Below are 19458 nucleotides of genomic sequence, written 5' to 3' on the forward strand. Positions count from 1 at the left end.
TGAAGTTTCGTAAGGTTTACGAAGTTTATGTTTTTGTTCATATTTTATCTAGAATTTGATATTTATGTTATGTAATATAGAGTTTCACATTGTGTTATGAAGCTTCACAGTGCGTTATGATTCTCTACAATGTCTTATGAAACATTCATAATTTGTCATGAAGTTTCACACCTGAGTTGAAATTGTTTGAATTTGATTAGGATAAAAGTTCATCAGGAAACAACAAACATAATCAATACAGGAATAAAATTTGATATATTTCATAATTTAGTGGATTTAGAAACTAATATTGTAGATTCAAACAATTTAGAGATAGAAACTAGGATCGAAAGTTAGATATTATCATGTTTTAAGTCTATAACATCTAAAATTTCTTCAATCTCGAAGCAGAAGCACGAAAGAAAGCGGGTTGGCGTGAAGGGGTAAAACGGTGTTTTAGTTGTTTTAGACTTTCGAGCAAGAGAGATTTTATAGGCAATGACCAAACTAATATTACTTGACACCCGTGGAGGTGGAGGGAAGACCTATTTCCTTGCCCGAAATAGACTTTCCCTCGCTGCCTCTAAAATTGCCAGCCCTTGAAAGGAGTAATCGTGCAAGGGTGCCAAATACTGCCAATAATACGCGCCTTTAGTTCGCTCAAACGGCTATCACCTCTTCCATCATCAGCAATAAAAAGCGGAAAAGAAAAATCAGTTAAAACCAAATAAAAGGTTCAAGTCCAGAGATAGAAAGTTCCCTCAAAACTTGAAGAAAAACCTAAAAAATCCATAGAAAAGAACCAAAAATCTCAAATTTGGTTATAGATTCTGAGGTTGCAGATCTTTCCTGAGATGAGTTCGCACTCAAAGGGATCAGATGGAGCTTCCGATTCTTCAGTTCCTAAACGGAATTCCAAAAAACCCAAATGTTTGTTCCCCTCTCTCCCTTGAGTATTTGAAAATCTTGTTTGTATGATCCTCGTATTTGTTTAGGTTTTCATTTAATGCGGAAACAAAAATGGCCCCTGGAAAATGAATTATTCAAATTTGTGAAAACAAAATCTGTAATCATGGTTGTTGTTGTAGTATCAGAATTACCAATGTCAGTAGAAAACCTCAACTACGTGTTATTAATAAGTTTCTGACGATAGCCAAATTTCTGATTTAGATCTTTGGGTATTGGTAGCTGATGGGCTTTGTTTGTGCCTATATTCCTCGTGGATGGTGTTTATGTACATTGTGATTGTGGGATAATACTCCTGCATGGACCAAAGAAGTTTGATGATTAAGTAATATGGGATCTAAGGATTCTCTGTTGGAACCGGATTCATGCTACGACTTAGCTGGACTCGCATTTCATGATTTTGAGGGACCAAATGTAGTCCAAATCAGTACTAGACAGATCGTGGTTTCGTCTCGTCGAGCTCTTAAATTTAGTCGTAACGAATGAATTATTAATATTTCAAGTTAGTATAAGACGTAATTCAACTAAACCAAAGTGTGAATTAGATAGCCCCACATCGAAAAGTAAACAGTGTTATTCTTTCCTTATAATAAATTGTCAATGTATCTTAGGGTAGTGACTTAAGGAATGATAAAGTGTTTTTATAACTCCCAATTTCTAAGGCAGTTGAAAATCAGACCTCTTTCACAATGCATATAATAAAACTTTGCTTCACTACAAATTGTAGATAGTTGGGATCTTTATCATCTTAATTTATTTCAGTTCAATCCATAGACGATTAGACAGCACCCTAGAATCAAATTTCAATAAACTGTCTTTAATTCCCTTGTGGTCTTTCCCTTTTATGAGGGGATTCTGTGGCTTGAGATTTGAAGTGACTAGATAGAATGGACGAGTCAGAAATGTGAATACCTAAACTAGGACTTCTAATTGAACTAACTCAGTAAACCTCACCCCTATCTAGCTTGAAGGCTAGGAGGTAAACAAAAATCAACTATTAATAAGATAACCATCCTGTTTGGTGCAATTAACTACTTTGCTATGGCAGCCTTAGTTTGACGCAGATGAGTTCACTTATAGTCGTGTTCTACGTCACTTGCACGCTTAAGACTATGGAGTAACTCTCTTATTTAACATCTCTTGTGTAACTGTATATTGTAAATGTTGGTTAATTGAAAAATATAAGTTCTAAATAATATGAAAAACTTAACAACTTAGACGAGAAAATAAATGTGGATAACAGTGTAGTTCTTTTGCCATTTTTCTACTCACCTTGTCACGGCATTTCGTATCAGTACCCATTTTTTGTAATTCTTTTTTCACTGCAAGAATTAAGTTGTTTGATCCTTATTTTATTGTCAGATTCTAGGTTTACACAGCAAGAACTTCCTGCTTGTAAGCCAATTTTAACACCGGGATGGGTAAGTTTGGATTCTATCCTTTTGCATATGACTTTTCAAAGTCTATCAATTTGTTTCTTACTAATTCGGTTATGAAGTTTGTCTCTATTGTGTACGTAAACATTTCAGGTCATTACAACTTTGATAGTCGTGGGCGTTGTTTTCATCCCAATAGGTCTTGCTTCCTTGTTTGCATCACAACGAGTAATATATTCTAGTCCTTATAAGCCCCTCGTAAAAGTTGCTGTTTGTGCACTTTAAAATATTTTGCGATAATTGATTCTTATGCAGGTTGTAGAAATTGTAGAACGTTATGATACAAATTGTGTTCCTCCGAATTTCAACTCGAACAAACTTGCATTTATACAAAGCAGTGAAACTAACAAGAGTTGTACCAGAACTATCATCGTGAGTTCATTGATTCCTATTCATTTGGTGCTAAAATAGATTGGATGTTATTGACATTGTAAACTAAACGAAGAAAAGAGAGGCACTATGAATTTGATCTCCATGTGGTTTTTCACTAACTGCTTCGTCTTTTTTGTACATACACTTTTTCTTCCTTTTAAAAATGCAGTAACTGTGTCTTCAGGTGCCAAAGTACATGCACAAGCCTGTTTATGTTTATTATGAGCTCGATAACTTCTACCAGAACCACCGTCGGTATGTACAATATTCTTCACGTTTAGTTATTTACTCACTTAATGTATTTAAGAGATATCTTTTGTTTGTGTAATATGATGGGGAAATCTGGACGGAAATTTGTCTTTGTAGTCCTTCAGATGTGCAATAATTCTAGGTCAGTGGATCACAAGATATGCTCAAGTCATATGTACTATTTGTGGCTTAAAGTTCACTTTATGGTTGATGCGTCATGCTACTTCTACACCGTAATGCACACCATTCGGATTTGTTCCAAAGGTTTTGTGGAAATATGATGTCAATTCTATTTGGATCCCACATACATATGATATAAGATAATAGTTATTCTGAGGGAATGCTATTCTTACTCTTACTGTTGGCATGTTGCAAGTATAGCAGTCAAGGTTATGGTAACCCTGCAAATTTCTCGGAGTCGTTTGACCATATGCCTAATAGTCAGTTGTAAGCGGTAGGGACTGGGTTTAGCTCGTGAGCTACTACTCCCCTGCAGGCTTTGATCCTGAAGGTGAACTGAACCACACTTCCACCCTTACCCAAGTTACACGGTGAATGACGACTGCTTCGACCAAGTTCCAAGTCCTTTACCCCTTTAGCAATTCGGTTGAATAAAAAAGGGAAACGGGAAAAGGAGAAAATGTATAGAGATAATTGAAACTCAAATCACAAAAGAAGAAGAAGTGGAGAGGAAGAAAAGGAAAATATTTTCTTTTGGGGGAAATTTGACATTCTACTACAGATTTATTGAAACTTGCTCTATTTTCTCAATGCCTTTGGCGTGTCTGAAAACCCAATAGTTGTTAATTCCTCTGAAGGACAATCAAACTTCTCTTGTTCCTAGAGTCTAGAGATTTTAAATACAAAGTAGCATTGTAGCTCCACGAGCTGCCTTCTAGATCGAACATTTTGTCTGCTTGTGTTGGAGGATTCCGGAGGTTTGACGCAGTTCGATAATGTGTCAAATGTTGCCCTACTTTGCCACCTCAGCTGGCCGACACTTGTTTATGTCACTAGCATTGTAGGATGTAGTTTATAATAGTATGCAGTATTCATGGTTATGACATCATTTGGTTCTTGTTCTTATCTATCACTAGAAATCTGTGGGAGACATTAAGTTGTATTTCAAATATTTGTTTGCAGATATGTTAAGAGCAGGAGTGACAAACAACTGCGCAGCAAAGCTTTCGAAGCTGAAACAACTGCATGTGACCCTGAACGCTTTGCTGGTTCAGATAAATCTCCAATTGTTCCTTGTGGCCTCATTGCATGGAGCTTGTTCAATGATACTTACGGGTTTTCAGTTAATAACAAGGCGTTAGAAGTAAGCAAGAAAAATATAGCCTGGAAAAGTGATATAGATAGTAAGTTTGGAAAGGATGTCTATCCTAAAAATTTCCAAAGTGGGGGCTTGATTGGTGGTGCGAAACTTAATGCCAGCAAACCTGTAAGTGAAATTGGTATCTTCTCTCTTCTTTCTTCTAGATTTTGTTGGAACTTGGAAGGATTTATTTAAGTCGTGTACTTTATGTAGTAGTAAACGAAAGCTTTGAGTTGATCTACAGTGAAGTAAAGCTAACATCTGGTAAAACTAAACTAAGGTAGGAAGCTAAAAAGCAGAACAGCCATGGGTTGATGCACTTCATAATAGATAAAAGGGCTGTACTTATAGCTCCTAGGTGGCCTGATGGCCTACACCTTGCTCATCTGGGATGCCTATTTGGAGGCATTTCCTTGAACTTGCTTCCCACAGTTATCTCAAGGCCCATTGCATGAAAAAGACCTAAACCCTGATTGGAAGACAGTTATAAACAGAAAATAGCTTAGTACACTTCCAAGAAACCAAAACTAATATATTGCTTACTCGACCCAGTATTGTGTGTGGACCCATTGAGGGCTGTGCACTGACCCTTGGGGATTCTAGATTTCTGCATCACTGATCTTCTTGTACTTACTGGGTTGCTCCTTACATTTTGGGTTTCTTTCCTAAAATTCTACCTCCTGCTGTATTATTATTCAACTGCATCATTGGTTCCTTGTGTTTGACAGTTGAGCGAGCAAGAGGATCTTATTGTTTGGATGAGAACTGCAGCACTTCCAACTTTCCGAAAGCTTTATGGGAAGATAGAGGAGGACCTTCTAGCTAATGAGAAGATAACAGTGGTAATACAAAACAACTACAACACCTACAGTTTTGGAGGTAAAAAGAAGTTGGTTCTCTCAACCACAAGTTGGATTGGTGGAAAAAATGATTTTCTAGGCGTAGCATATCTCACAGTTGGTGGTCTGTGTTTGTTCTTGGCCATAAGCTTCATCATTGTGTACGTGGTCAAGCCAAGGTGAGTCATTAACTTAATTTCTCATTTATTAAGGCAAGGGTTGTATCCTTCAGTTTACAGAAGTTAAAATACAGCTGATTTCCATATATTAAGATGTCGTTTGGCAACCAAAAATAGAAGTGTTTTTGCTTGTCGTAAAAGTACTTTTGCAAAAATAAAGTAAAAAATTACAGTATCAAAAATTGGTCAAGTAAAAGTTCGGTGAAGTGTGGTGGGGGTTTTGTTGTGATGGTAAAACTGTGGTGGGGAGTTTTGTTGTGATGGTGGAAGTGTGGTGAAGATTTTGTTGTGGTGGAGCGGAAGTAGACGAGGAAAAATGTTTGATCAAGTAAAATTCGCGTATATATTGTAGCTTCATTTCCTTAAAGTCTCTATTCGCGTATAGGCTATCTAAACAATATAACTAGCGTCATAGACCTATAAGTCCTTTTAAAAATACAAAAAGGAGTTCCCATCTTACTTCAAAACATATTTTGGAATGTGTAGAACGTAACGGGACTTTTTTTTTGTCTGATCTATCATTTGTTGTTTATTATCATATTTAGAAACGTATTGAGTGGATCTTTTCTTCGAAATATGCAGGCCTCTAGGGGATCCATCCTTTTTGTCGTGGAACAGAAATCCTGCTGGTCACTTAAATTAGGACTGTAAACCACTTAACTCATAATGGGTATTCCTCTTGGACGAGCGAGGACTGTCTTCTGCTGTGAAGTATTCACACGAGGTTGAGGTTTGTAATCTATCAGAATGTCAGACAAGCTTTACAGTTCTCTGGCCATTCAACTATGTAATCTGTATAAGCTTTCCACTCTTGTCTTTTCCCTTGACATTTCAGAAAGAATTAACAAGCTTAAACATTTATCTACCAAATTGACTTGGATCTTGAAACAGGTCGCCATCTCCATGCTAAAAAAACAAGTTTTTCAGCTATAAAAATGTCTGAACTTGAAAAATGCACCAGCGCGTGTACAACAAGTAATGAAATACTCATAAATATTAATCATTCGCAAACAAGTTCGTTGCGACAGATTGAGGAGGTTCTCTCTTTGCCTCAATCTTTTTCTGTTTCCTTATTTGATCCATCTCTTGTTGTAGCTTTAGGATAGTAGATTGGACCATAACGTCTGCATCCCGTTTGTTTTCTTATTTCAATTGTGCGATTTCTGCTGCTAGATCTTCATCGGAAGACATGGTGATGTCTTGGGTTCAGGAGGCTGAAGGAATTGTAGATTGGTTTGTTGGAAAAACCAAGTTAGTGATAGGCCTAATTCGTGCTTAACGAATGTTTAGGGGGTTGTTGAAGTGTCCCCCTTCCTCTAGCGCATAGTGATGATGGCCGAAAGTATTTTTCTGAGTATCTTCCTGAAAATCAGTCCACTCTGTCTCACTAATGAAGTCTCTTCAACAGATTGACCTGTGGGGCATGTGTCGTCTCCCTTCGTAGGCATAAGCCCACCATCTGAACTCTAACATGGTAGGTACAGACCCTGCGCTTTTTCACGACTTAAAAGGCCAACAGAAAGGTTGATACAAGTCAAGTTTTACCACCAGAACCCTGACACGGGTGTCTGCAGAAGTACGCTCGACACCTTAAGCCGAATAAAACATCCGTCGCTCGGAAACTAGATAACACAGAATATTTGTTTTTCCTGCCCCTAGTTATGCTCGTATCCGTCACGATCAGAAATATAATATTCACAACCCAGCCACTAGGCCTTCTTAAAGCGTACAATTAATGACCCTTTGGTTCAATCCGGGGAGTCACTTGTCGAGCGGTCCCAAGTTTTTTTTTTTTGATGAAATTCGGTCCCAAGTTAGAAAATTAAGTTTTGGGGTTACCTTTTGAAAATTATAGGATATGTCATCCACTAGAATAACACCAAGTCTATATGTTAATTTTATTCCTTGATTTAAGTCAAATAACTTTCCTTTCCATAGAATTCCATTTGGCTCTCCAACAGTAGCTTTGCCAAAAAAAGGGACTTCCACATCTAATGAGGAAGCAAAAGATTGAAGATGATGAAAAGATTGGTAAAAGAGGCAACTTTTACCCTTCATCTACCTTCACCCATGTTAAACAAATCCACAGCCCTAACTCCACTGGGCCTTCAATATCGGAGCCCGGTCTATAAAATCTAGTGGGCCAGAGAGGAGCAATACCTGCCTTTAGACTTTAGACATCCATGGGATCCATGGTTATGTTTCATAGCAATATAGGGAAAGGAAAAAAAATAGAGAAATATTTACTCCGGTTAACATTTTTACCTAGAAGTGAAATTATTATTTTATTTTGTGAGTGGAGCATAATTCAGTACATTGTCATAATTTAGAACATCATAATTTAGTAAGAACTAGCACAGTGAGAGGTGAGTAATTACTTCTTTCTAAACCTATTGTGCCCACGATCAGTTCTACTGCTTCAAGGTTTCAAGAAATCACCCGTTGCTTGTGACTTCATCCAACAGCTTCTGGCACGACATAGTGGCTACGATATATCCCTGTTTTTTGTGAGTGAATCGTAGGTTATGTAGAGGAAGCCTTTACTCAGTTAATGAGAAGCTTTAACTTGGATTTTCCACCGCTCAAACTCTTCACAACTTAACATGAACGAACTCGCATTTCTATGACCACCTCCTCCAAACTTCTGTACAGGAATCACAATAACACCGTGATCGTTTTTCAACATTAACTGAAAAATATTACGTACGTAGAAAGTAAGTTATGCAAATAAGTCGCACAAATCAAACTTAAATAAGCTCAAACCTGAGAGATTGGTGTTGTGTCTTCTGTTGCAATACTCCTGAGACTGATTTTCAGTAATTCGGAGTTTCCAAGCTCAGGAACTTCATATGCAATTGCTCCAATTCCCCTACAAAAAAACAAAAGACAGCTGAACAAAGAAACAGCAAGAGGGTTGTATACCATATTCGAAGCGCGCACATGTAAGCAGATAACGATATTAGAGGATATATATTGAACGATAAAAGTGAAAGACCGCACCTTAAGTTTAGTTGAAGGCTCTTATTAGCTAATTGGTGTCCCAGTTCACTTCTCAACTCTGAAATCGAATCTGCACGTACCGCCTACATATTGGAAATACCAAGAACAGAGTTCATATCCAAAAATGAAATGCTTCAACTTGAATGAGTAAAACATACTAAAATTTCAATGTGGGCAAGAGCGAATAAAAATATGAGGTAAGGAAAGACCTAGGTCTGAAAGAAGGTAAACTGGGAAAGTGAAAAGAAATCAAAGAACGCGGAAAATACTTGGGAAAACCGAAAACGGTAAAGAAATGCTTATGCAGTTCCTACAACTTTATATGGAGACCTTGAAACCAGGAAGCGAAGAATAGACCATGCAGTTGATGTATAATTAGAACTGACTAGTAGAGGTTGACTAGTTGATTGTCATTTCAGAATTTTATGAATTAAATGATGCACCTCAAGTTTGGAACATTAAGAGGCAGTCATTGTGAATGAGTTAAGAGTCATCAAACCATTTATAAGAAAAATAATTACATACAGAATAAAATGAGGAGGGAGTAAATACCAGGCAATGTCCAAATTCTCCACCGCCCAGGGCAATCTCGTATGATTGCTCAAGAACTCCATCAATTAACTTTTGCTTATGTAACAGGCTAGTCATCCCTTGGCATATCACAAACTGAGGGTCCAATTCTAGTAGCTGCGATTAGCCATAAGGCTCATACATATCAGAAGATGCATATGTCATATTGAATGTAGATCACTTATTAACAAAAGAATGAAATGATCCATAGGGGGATCAATGACCATGAATTATTATCTGCTGAATGCAGGACAAATATGAGCTAAAAAGAAAAAAGGTTACGATAATAAACCATCCACAACCAAGGTATACCTGCTGAAACAATGAGGGGTTTGATCTGACATCGAATTCAATATTTAGGTCTTTCAATCCACTGCTGAAAGCTTTGCTATCTGGAAGAACCCACCTCCAGAGATCTCCATCTTCGATGTATTTGAAGAGTTGATTAACCCTTGCAAGTGCATTCTCAACTACCAACTCTTTCCCAAAATTTCCTTCCAAAATCTTATTCTTGAAATAATCATAAGCAATTGTGGCACCACTCCTTTTAATATCTATTACCTTTACCACATTCGCACCAATGGAACTCTCTGCTGCAAACATCTCAACTGCAGTTTTGTGATGATCTAGAATTATGACACTGGAGACAGAGGAAGAAAAAGAATTGAAAAGGTTGTAGAGGTTTGTATTTTGGACCATAACCTCAAAGAAAATGACATTACTCAAACAATATTTCCTATTAGTGCACATCAACAACAAAGATAAAAGATCCATACACAAAAGAAAGAAACATAAAGGATACATTTTTTGTTAATTATGATAACTACGACATTTTTCATGTTAAGCTCATCATTCGAGTAGTGTTAAAAGTATCTAAGAGGGTCAATTCAATTCAAAGTAGACGACAGAGATGTGGCCAATATTTGAGGCCTCGGTGCTAAAATATTGAAGGAATACCCAAAAAAGAATTAAAAAACATTACAAATTACACCTAATGATTCCAAACATAATGTATCGTGGACACTAACACAGTCTATAGTTGCTACTATTACAACAAGAAAATACTTTTCCCACAATGATTTACAAAAACCAGGTACCTTGAGAAATAACAAAGTTACGCTTATTATAAGCGCATAAAAGGTCATTATTGTTGGATGGTTTGGAGCCTTTTTCACCCCAAAAGCCAGTCTCATGAGGTGTGGCTTTCCCTCGCACTTACAAGCTAACCAGATACTCCTTCCATAATCAATGTGGGGTTATCCTAACAATTTCCCACTCACATCAATATTAGCTTCAATAAACTTTTAAGCTGACATTTGTTTTATCTTGGGGTGTGATACCAATGCTCGATGGTCTTAGGCCTCTGGTCTATCTTACTTAAGGTGAATTGGCCACACCTGGTATATTACTTAAAAGTCTTTCCCCCTGTCTTACTTTAAGTGAATTGGGCTGCTCAAAAACTTGTTCATCTTGATGTGTGAGTGGGAAATTGTTAGGATAAACCCATTATATAAAAACACTTATAGTGAGACAGAGGAAACTTTAAGTAATACAATATGCCCAGTAATGTTTTAAGCGAACAAAGGTATATTAACGTATCGACATATCCCAACAAGCCTTAATAGACCGTTTCAAGATCCATCAAGACAAATAATAAGTCCTTAACATATACATAGTGTTCATATAAGTGTTTAAGTTGTGACAATTTTAATAAAGGAAACAACACTTATAACAAGCAACCAAAAGCGATATGATAAGTTGGTGTCCACAGGGAAAAAAAAATCCTTCATTTGAACCCTCCCATAACCCTAGTCATATGATAGTTGGGTCACAAGGCTACCATTCTATTAGCACCGACCTCATATGCTCCATACCTAGGTCGTACCTCAGTACGCCTTACCATGCGAACCCGTCGTTCATCGCAATAAACAATCGATAGAGAGGGTCGGACCAACCACCAAACTCATACAACTTTCCACCAACTCCATCACATAACACAAACATAATAACATCACACCACAACATAATCTTGTTCGTCAATATTTTATTATGACCTACTAGTTCATACCGATAATGTTAGCCAAGTAATGACTGATGTATAACAATAACTTAAACAACATGCATTCTCGTATTATGCTGAATTCTATCACCTATTTATGCATCCACATACAAGGATTTTGTCAATTAGCAAGAGAATCTAATTATAAGAGTTATACACGTAAATCATGTTAAATAAAGAGTTTAAGTAATTATTATCAATGTAATTACTTGTTTAATTTTATGTTCATCACACTAGTTAGAGTTCTACGCATGAATATAACATGAGAATCAACAGTAAAAATTATACGGTTCCATTATATACGTTATTAAGGCAAGTTTTCTTCAAAAATTAGCATTTAGATACAATCCAAAGTTACCTACAATTCTGGTTTCATAAGAGAAATCTTTAACTACATTCTAACATGTATTGATTTCATGAACCCTATCTCTGATAGACTTGCATCGAATTTAGGGTCTCAGAGTGTTCCCTAATTGCTTAAATTTCTCTATGAAAAGGGTTCTTCAAGCCATTGGAAGATAGAAACCTACCTCGAATCCAAAGCAAACAAATATTTTCGATCCCTTCATCTTCTTAGCTTTCTCTCACTAGAACACCCCCACACCTTTCACTCTCTAGAAGATACAACTGCTATTGGGAGAAAAAGAAGAAAAGAAAAGAGGGGGAAGTAGGGTTGAAGGGATTTTAAAAGGGAACTCTATTTACAACCCACTAATATTGTCCTCGAAATTGAACATACCTGACGAGAGGAAAAGATGGGGATGACGAAGCTGCATATCATCATTGCGCTCCCAAGTAACTTCCTTATCATTGTGATGATGCCACTGAACCCTGACCTTGGGTTCAGTTTTGAGGACGACATTTTCTTTTCGGGGAGAGATAGTAGCAGCCCTCACTTTTGGGTCAGGTGTAAATATAGTTTCCCCCTCTTTAAGACCTTTTTAACCCTAACTTTTCCCCCCACTTTTCTTTTCTCTTTTCCTTCCCTAGCGCTGCTGCCGTGAGAATCTAAAGAGAGAGTGTATGTGGGTGTTTTAGAGAGAGAAAGCTAAGAAGAAGAAGATGAATGAGGAATTGATAGTTAATGACTTTTCTTTGTTGGTTATTCGCGTGGGGTTTGCTTTGCTTTGGATTCGAGGTAGGTTTCTACTTTCCTATGGCTTGAATAACCATTTTCATATAGAAATCAAACAATTTGTGAATACAATAAAACTCTAGATTCGATATAATTCAAATGTAAAGTAGGGTTCATGAAAACAATACATGTTAGGATTAGTAAATTAATCACCTATGTACAACCAGAATTTTAGGTCACCTTGAATCGTATTTATATGATAATCTTTGAAGGAAATTTGTCTTAATGATGTATATAATGAACCGTGTAATTTATATTGTCATTTGCATGCCATATTCACGTGTAGGACTCTAATTAGTATGATGATCAGAAAATTCAACAACTATATACATTGGTAATAATAAAGCAAATTACTTATTTAGTATGTCTGATGTTTATGACTCTCATAACCAGACCCATCTTACTAGTTAACATGATTAGTGCATAAATATGCATAATTAGATGATTAAAATTCAGCAATAATATGAAGATAATTCAATGATATTTTGATTACATAATGCATGGTCAATTGCGAATTCTTGTTAAAGTAATGAATTCATTATATGTTAAGGTTGAGCACGAAAGCTACATTTGTATTGTATGACGACTGATTTGTATGCGTGATGTGGTGAGTTGGTGGGAAGTTGATGAGTTTGGTGGTTGGTGCGACCCTCTCTACTGATTATTTGTAAAGATGACCAACGGGTCCGCGTGGTAAGGCGTACTGAGGTATGACCTAGGTATGGAGGGCATGGGGTCGACACTAACACAAGGGTAGACTTGTGGACCACTCTCATGCAACTGAGCTTATGGGAAGGTTGGATGAAGGATCTGATTTTCCTAAATGGACACTAACTTACCACATCACTTGTGTTTGCTTGTTCATTGTTGCTTACTTATACCTCTATTGCCACAATTGTTTATATATATATCGACACCTTTATGAGTTATGGAGAAATCTAGTTGTCTAGAGAGATCTTACCGTCTATTAATGTCCCAGGAATCTGGAAATCTACTTGTTGGGTTTGGATCCAGCCTATTGTTTTTCAGAGCAAGGAAATCAAGAAGTATCACCTGCTTGAGTTGTAGTCAGCCTTTGAGGAGTTTTCTAGCAATTTTCTTTTATTTTAGTAGGTAGGGGTTCAGAGCTTTGTCTTCTAGTTTCTTAGCAGTTTTCTTTTATTTCAGTAGGTAGTGGTGCAATGTTGAATCAGAGGCCACCGACTGAGATGATTTAGATGCAGTATTATCACCCGTTCAAGAAGATGGGACAATATCAATAACTGCTAAGGTTTAGGACGTCACATTAACATTTTGAAAAGGATAATATAATTAAAGGATTCAAATTTAAAAGAATAAGGCTGAGTGGTTACAAAGAATTGTATAAATTGATACACAATTTATAGCTTGTCTCATTACATAAGTTCAAACAATGTGTAATTTCTCACAAAAGAAAATTAGTTAAATCCCAAAACAGAGGCAATAACTACATCTCTGCTTTTTATGCAGAAATTCGATCATTCTTCCCTCAATCTAAACAATTAGAATTTGAAGTGATTATGGAATAACAAGCATACCTCTTTACTTGAGAAGATAATTTCTCAACAAAGCCAGAAGGCCCAACGAAATCAAGAAGATAAACTTCATCAATTTCATTTACTGGAAGATCTTCTACCCTGGAAAGACACAGCAACAACTTTTAGTGTCTTAAGATCAATGAACAGACCAAAGAGAGAGACAGAGAGAGAGGGTAGATACTTGAGGGGAGCATAGACAGTGTTGGGGAAGTAGAGAACGGGATGATTTGCAGATGAGAAGTAAAGATGAGAGGCTAGGGCAGCAAAAGCACCATCAGGACATGGGTAGTGGTACAGCACTGCAGCAGATTTCTTATTCGGAGTGGTTTCCATGGCTGATGTTTTGGTGGTTAAAGTTCTGCTGCTCCTTTTGGGTGCAAAAACAGAATAGCTCTGTATCTTATTCTCTAAAACCCTAGTGAGATGATGAGTTGTAGATGTTGTTGATCTCTTAAACCCTAGCCGTAGAATATTAGTATAACGATGATATACCATGGCAAATGTTGGCGCGGTTTCTGATATAGCCTCTCCGTAGATGAGAATTGAACTATAGGACCACTGATAGAGGTCCTATGCGTAATTGGGACGACTACAACATTTTTGCCCGGGGCCTTTAACCCCCCACATGTGTTTGATTACCAGGTAAAATGATATACAATACAATTCAAACTACGGTTTTTAGGGGGGTAGTGGTTCAAGACATTGGAGGACACTCAGAGACAAAATGTTTCAGAGACATTTTAAGACATTTCGGGACATTTGTCCGTAGACAAAATGTCTTTGTGGACATTTCAGGACATTTGATTCATAGACAAAATGTCTCAGAGACATTTGGTTTATGGACAAAATGTCCTGGGGACATTTCAACATATTGAATCCATGGACAAAATGTGTAGTGGATATTATTATTATTATTATTATTATTATTATTATTATTATTATTATTATTATTATTATTATTATCTCATCATTGAAGGATAATTGGTAGACATTTATTATTTTATTATCATTATTGTCAAACCATATGATATAATATATTTGTACTCATATTTCAATAATATATTTTTCGACTTTTATGGACATCTGTGCATATCTGAGGACATTGAAGGCAGTTGGTAGACGTTTATTATTTTAATGTAATCATTATTGTCTAATCATACGGAATAAATTTGCCCTACTACTTTGAAAATATATTTTTCGACTTTCGTAGACATCCGTGAATATTTATGGACATTGATGGCAATTGGTAGACATTTATTATTTTAATGTAATCATTATTGTCTAATCATACGAAATAAATTTGCCCTACTACTTTCAAAATATATTTTTCGACTTTCGTAGACATCCGTAATATCTGTGGACATTGATAGATATTTAGTTGATATTTATTATTTTTAATATTATTACTGTCTTACCATATGAAATAAAAAAAAATTAATTAATATTTCCAAATATATATTTTTCGACTTTCGTAGACATATGTAGATATCTGTGGACATTGATGGACAATTGGTAAATATTTATTATTTAATATAATTAAATATTAATATAATAATATAATAATAATATAACAATAAATATAATAATATAATCTATATAATAAAATAGGTGGATGGGTGCTGACTGGGACAAACCCCAGATAAATCAGGCTGTCTGTCCCACGTCAGCATTCGTCCACACCGTTGGATTCACCAACTCATTTGAGGAAATTAACATATCTGGACACAGACATCTGATGAAATTTTGATTTCTAGACCGACACATCTGGTTCCAGCCGGACACACCTCTTCTCACTCTTCTCTATTAAAACAATGGTCTCTCAAGTTCGAGAAACTTTTGGCTTCATTTCTCAGATTTTGCAGTGCACAGAGGCAATGTTAGTTTGCTTCTGTTCATCAATTCGAAATGAATATGTAGTAGCATTGATTGTATCCATCTGTTCTCATCTTTGCTTCTGTTCATCTATTTTATTGAAATATTTTATCCAATTTTGGATGATAGATGATAGAAATGAATATGTAGTAGCATTGATTTTATCCAATTTTGGTTTTGATTGTGTTTGAGGTTTGTATTTTCTCCAATTTCGATTTGGGCTTATCTTACTGTTGTTGGTTAGACTAGAGTTCATATGCTCAAAGAGCGTTTGATAAAATGTCTAAAACACTTTAAAATCCAAGTTATCTTAATTTGCAATCAAGAATGTGAAGATATTCTCATTGTTTGATAAAATGTCTCAATAATTTTGGATAATAAACTTGGAAAAAGTCTCATTTATCCAAATGCCATGGCTCTCTTCCCCTCCTTTACAAAATCTGCCTACTATAGTTACGATGCTAATTGTACTGGAACCATATTGGGTAACTGAAAATTTAATGACAAAAGATAGTTCCTTCACTTATGATATACGAAACTGTTCGAATCACGTAGTATGTGTTCACAAACTCCTTTGATTGATTCCAAGCCAGTGAACCTGAAAGAAAAACATATGGTATAAGAAATACCAAAAAAAGGATTACATTTCGAATCTCAAAAAATAATTTTCTGAAACATCAGTATGTGCACAATAGTAATCTGTTTGATAAAATGTCTCAATAATTTTAGATAACAAACTTGGAAAAAGTCTCATATCTGAACCGTCTCCCGATTTTGAAAAGTTGTATATCACCCTTCTCCAACCATTACATTCTCTAAATCTCTTACTCCATTAAATATCTTACTACACTATTTTCTCATTCATGCAATGTCAAAAGTGATTGGATCATCTTTCCTTCTCTTCTCTTCGGCAATAGTTTTGATCAGGATGATGGAGTCTGATCTCCAAAAATTGTTTGATCGGAAGAGGTGAGCCATGTTGATAAACTCTCTCCCATTTGGTTGTATTGAAGGAGAATGAAATTACTCATCAGTAAGATTCAATTGATAAACTCTCTCCCAGTCATTTATTTTTATTATTCATGAGCATTTCAATAGTTAGTCCCCTTTCTTCTTATATTCATTTCAGTTTTTACTTACTCAATAGGTAATTTAATTTACAGCTTAAGGTTCTTTACTGTAGCATTTGTGGAAACAGTCCATTTGGTGGCAACAGTGGATGTGACTGAAAGCGGTGGAATTTCGGTTCTGTGCAGGATCGATTTTCTTTTTTGTTGAACTCTGTGCAGGATCGAATGGGGAAGAAAATGATTCATCTCCATTTCTCTTTCTTTTGAGGAGTTTCAATTGAGGTATTTGTTTTATTTTTATTTCTGGTTTAGGTTCTTAGAAGCCTGAATATAGGTGTTGATTATCATAACATTTAAAGATGTGAATAGAATGCAACAGATTGAATAGAAATGCTTAAGATGAAATGACATCATGGTAGGGAGGTGAAAGGAAATTTGTATCAAAGAAATCTATTAATCATGTCTGTTATTTTATTTCAATGAAATCCAAATTTGGACTTATGTTCACAAGATGTTTGTTATTTTGTTTCAAGGAAATCCAAACTTTGGTTCAACAGTTACCGATACACCGAACTCTTCTACTGCCATGAAGGTTCTTATTTTCTTTTATTCTGGTTCGTCATTAATTGGGAAGTGATGTTTACTGAGGATGATACATGACTAGGCTACCACTAACATTTATTATCAATCAAATGAGTAAATTAAATGCTTAAATAGTCCACTTGGTGGAAGGTTATCTAAGTTGTGTCATCTCATGAAATGACCCATGTGTTCTGTTCACTTTCATGTTTTTCCCTTTCATTGTTCTGGTTCAATCATGGAATATATAAATTATATCATTTTTATATGGCAAAATCAACAATTAGAGAAAGAAGGAAAAGTCAGAAAAAGTTCAATAGTGAGAGTTTGAGGCAAGGAGAAACCTCAGCATTTGTCGGCTTGTTATATGATTAATATAATAAGCATAGCAGCTACATGGTTTTGTTTTGTGAAATTGCTCTCACAGTTTCCTCCCACCCCCAAAACACTGGTAATGAATACCCATAGCCCATCACATATTACCCATGTTTGAGACACTCCCCGAAATGATATTATGATCAACACAGTGCATACTTAGAAGTCCCACAGACACGCACACACATGTATGTATTTGCTTTAGAATGAAGTATTTTGTTTCTATGACAAGATTTGTTTTTCAATCCTTTCTTTCTGCAGACTGGTATAGCACGAGGAGAGTTACAAACGTCGGGTGACCTATATGATTTCCAGTCAATTGCTACATTATTCCTCATTGGGGTTGTCTATGTCAGCCCTACACTAATAAACAAGGCTAATTCATGATTGCACCCGTCCACCCTTTCTGCAGATGCAGAAGAAGAAAATTGCACTTTGTACAGATGGAAAAGAAACATCTAATAAACACCAAGTAGGATGCAGAAGCAGAAGAAGAAGATTGCACTTTGTACAGATGGAAAAGAAACATCTAATAAATACCAAGTAGGATTAAGTTGTGGGTTTCATTGATAATCTCAGTGAGTGTTTGTAGGTGAAGTTTAGGCTTTGAATCAGATTGGCCCTGGTTATTGAAGGGTGGGTCTGTCTTTTGGTGTTCAAAACATAGATTAATAAAACAATATATGACTCCATGTGCCTTATGTTTCAGTTCAACATTAGGAGCAACAGGTAATTGATCAATTTCTTAAGTTGTGTGACTGCATGAATATTTCAACTCTATTTTGGCAATTTTCATTTCTCTTTTCATGGTAACTCGTAGTTGTGTGACTTACAAAGTAGTCACAGATAACTTTTTCGTGCAGAAGTTCATATTTTTCCCTAATATATTTGAATTAACTCATGATTCGATTTCTTCATGAAGTCTAAGTTGGTATTTTTCAAGTGAGATTGTCTTGCGTCAGCTACAGACGTTGTTTTTCTCTCATCTTTCTAATATAAAAACCCTCAGTATAAGAAGAGGAGACATCCTTGAATTTAGAAACCTTGATTATTCCTGCAGGTACAATATTTTTTGCTATTTCCATGACCATGTACAACAGTTACAATCAAGTTATTGCTACAAATTATAGACCATGTAACTACGATTCTCTGTATCTGAGATAAGAAACATTAGAAATATATTTTTATTTCACGTTGATATTCACTTTTTTACATTGTTTCCATAAGCTTCAACATTCATTTCATTTACAATGACCTGTTTTTTTTGTAGCACACATGTAATTTGAAATACAGTTATCTATTGCTTATTTGTTTTATGGAGTACAAAATGAGGGTATCATTAAACAGTTCTTGGTTATATATTGTAGATACCTCTTCTTTCCAAGACCACAACCGGAACATGTAATTATGGAGATCCTTCTTTTCAGATTATGATATGATATTTGAGAGAAGAATATCTCACATTGAAAGAGGTTTTGGGGAGTTTTTTGTCTGAGTACGAAGAAATATTTCCAACAGTGAAATTGGGTTCTTTCCAACAGTGAAATTGTTTGCATTACGTGGAGGAAGGAGCATTGAACCTTATCATTGAATTAATCAATATAGCTTATATGATTAATTTCATTGAACCCTTACTCAAAGTTTGGTTGATTATGGGTTACTTAACACTAACTATAAGGTAATACACATTGTAAAAAAGTAGACAATGATTTACTGAAACAAATGTTGATATTGGAAGTGATTTTGATTATTGTTTAGTTCAATCTTAGGTTTTGATGAAAAGATTGAGTTGGTAAACTATAATACAATATTCATTGTTATACCATTCAAACATATTTACATTAAATGTGTTCAAATGGAGAAAGAGATAAAGGTGTTATGTGAAGGATTTGGAATAAATT

General features: G+C 35.6%; 2 protein-coding genes across 3 annotated transcripts; one reads left to right on the forward strand and one right to left on the reverse strand.

The window, feature by feature from the left end:
• The first annotated feature begins 383 nt into the window (after nt 1–383).
• LOC147566498 (ALA-interacting subunit 1-like) lies at nt 384–6211 on the forward strand. Its single transcript, XM_086652994.1, has 8 exons — nt 384–909; nt 2308–2366; nt 2475–2549; nt 2637–2753; nt 2938–3008; nt 4146–4449; nt 5052–5341; nt 5924–6211. The coding sequence occupies exons 1-8, from the start codon at nt 834–836 to the stop codon at nt 5982–5984; spliced, it is 1053 nt and encodes a 350-aa protein (XP_086509120.1). The 5' UTR covers nt 384–833; the 3' UTR covers nt 5985–6211.
• A 1372-nt stretch (nt 6212–7583) lies between these two features.
• LOC147566499 (DHHA1 domain protein) lies at nt 7584–14294 on the reverse strand. Of its 2 annotated transcripts, XM_086652996.1 has the most exons (7): nt 13843–14294; nt 13662–13760; nt 9224–9551; nt 8894–9028; nt 8342–8424; nt 8105–8210; nt 7584–7985 (listed from the first exon to the last, which is right to left on the reverse strand). In XM_086652996.1, the coding sequence occupies exons 1-7, from the start codon at nt 14154–14156 to the stop codon at nt 7890–7892; spliced, it is 1161 nt and encodes a 386-aa protein (XP_086509122.1). In that variant the 5' UTR covers nt 14157–14294; the 3' UTR covers nt 7584–7889. The 2 variants fall into 2 exon arrangements, with proteins under 2 accessions (XP_086509122.1, XP_086509121.1); XM_086652995.1 differs by lacking the exon at nt 8894–9028 and having other exon boundaries at nt 13843–14204.
• Between the last annotated feature and the right edge of the window lie 5164 nt (nt 14295–19458).

This window comes from Eschscholzia californica, unplaced genomic scaffold (assembly GCF_041429995.1).
Source record: "Eschscholzia californica isolate CP2 unplaced genomic scaffold, dmEscCali1.0.p SCAF_1, whole genome shotgun sequence".
Taxonomy (NCBI): Eukaryota; Viridiplantae; Streptophyta; class Magnoliopsida; order Ranunculales; family Papaveraceae; genus Eschscholzia; species Eschscholzia californica.

Coding starts and splice junctions, on each gene's coding strand:
- LOC147566499 (XM_086652996.1), bottom strand. CDS start 14,156: ATGGTATATCATCGTTATACTAATATTCTACGGCTAGGGTTTAAGAGA. Junction 13,761..13,842: donor ACTGTCTATGCTCCCCTCAA/GTATCTACCCTC, acceptor GTGTCTTTCCAG/GGTAGAAGATCTTCCAGTAA. Junction 7,986..8,104: donor ACACAACACCAATCTCTCAG/GTTTGAGCTTAT, acceptor ATTCCTGTACAG/AAGTTTGGAGGAGGTGGTCA.
- LOC147566498 (XM_086652994.1), top strand. CDS start 834: ATGAGTTCGCACTCAAAGGGATCAGATGGAGCTTCCGATTCTTCAGTT. Junction 2,367..2,474: donor CAATTTTAACACCGGGATGG/GTAAGTTTGGAT, acceptor TAAACATTTCAG/GTCATTACAACTTTGATAGT. Junction 4,450..5,051: donor AACTTAATGCCAGCAAACCT/GTAAGTGAAATT, acceptor TGTGTTTGACAG/TTGAGCGAGCAAGAGGATCT.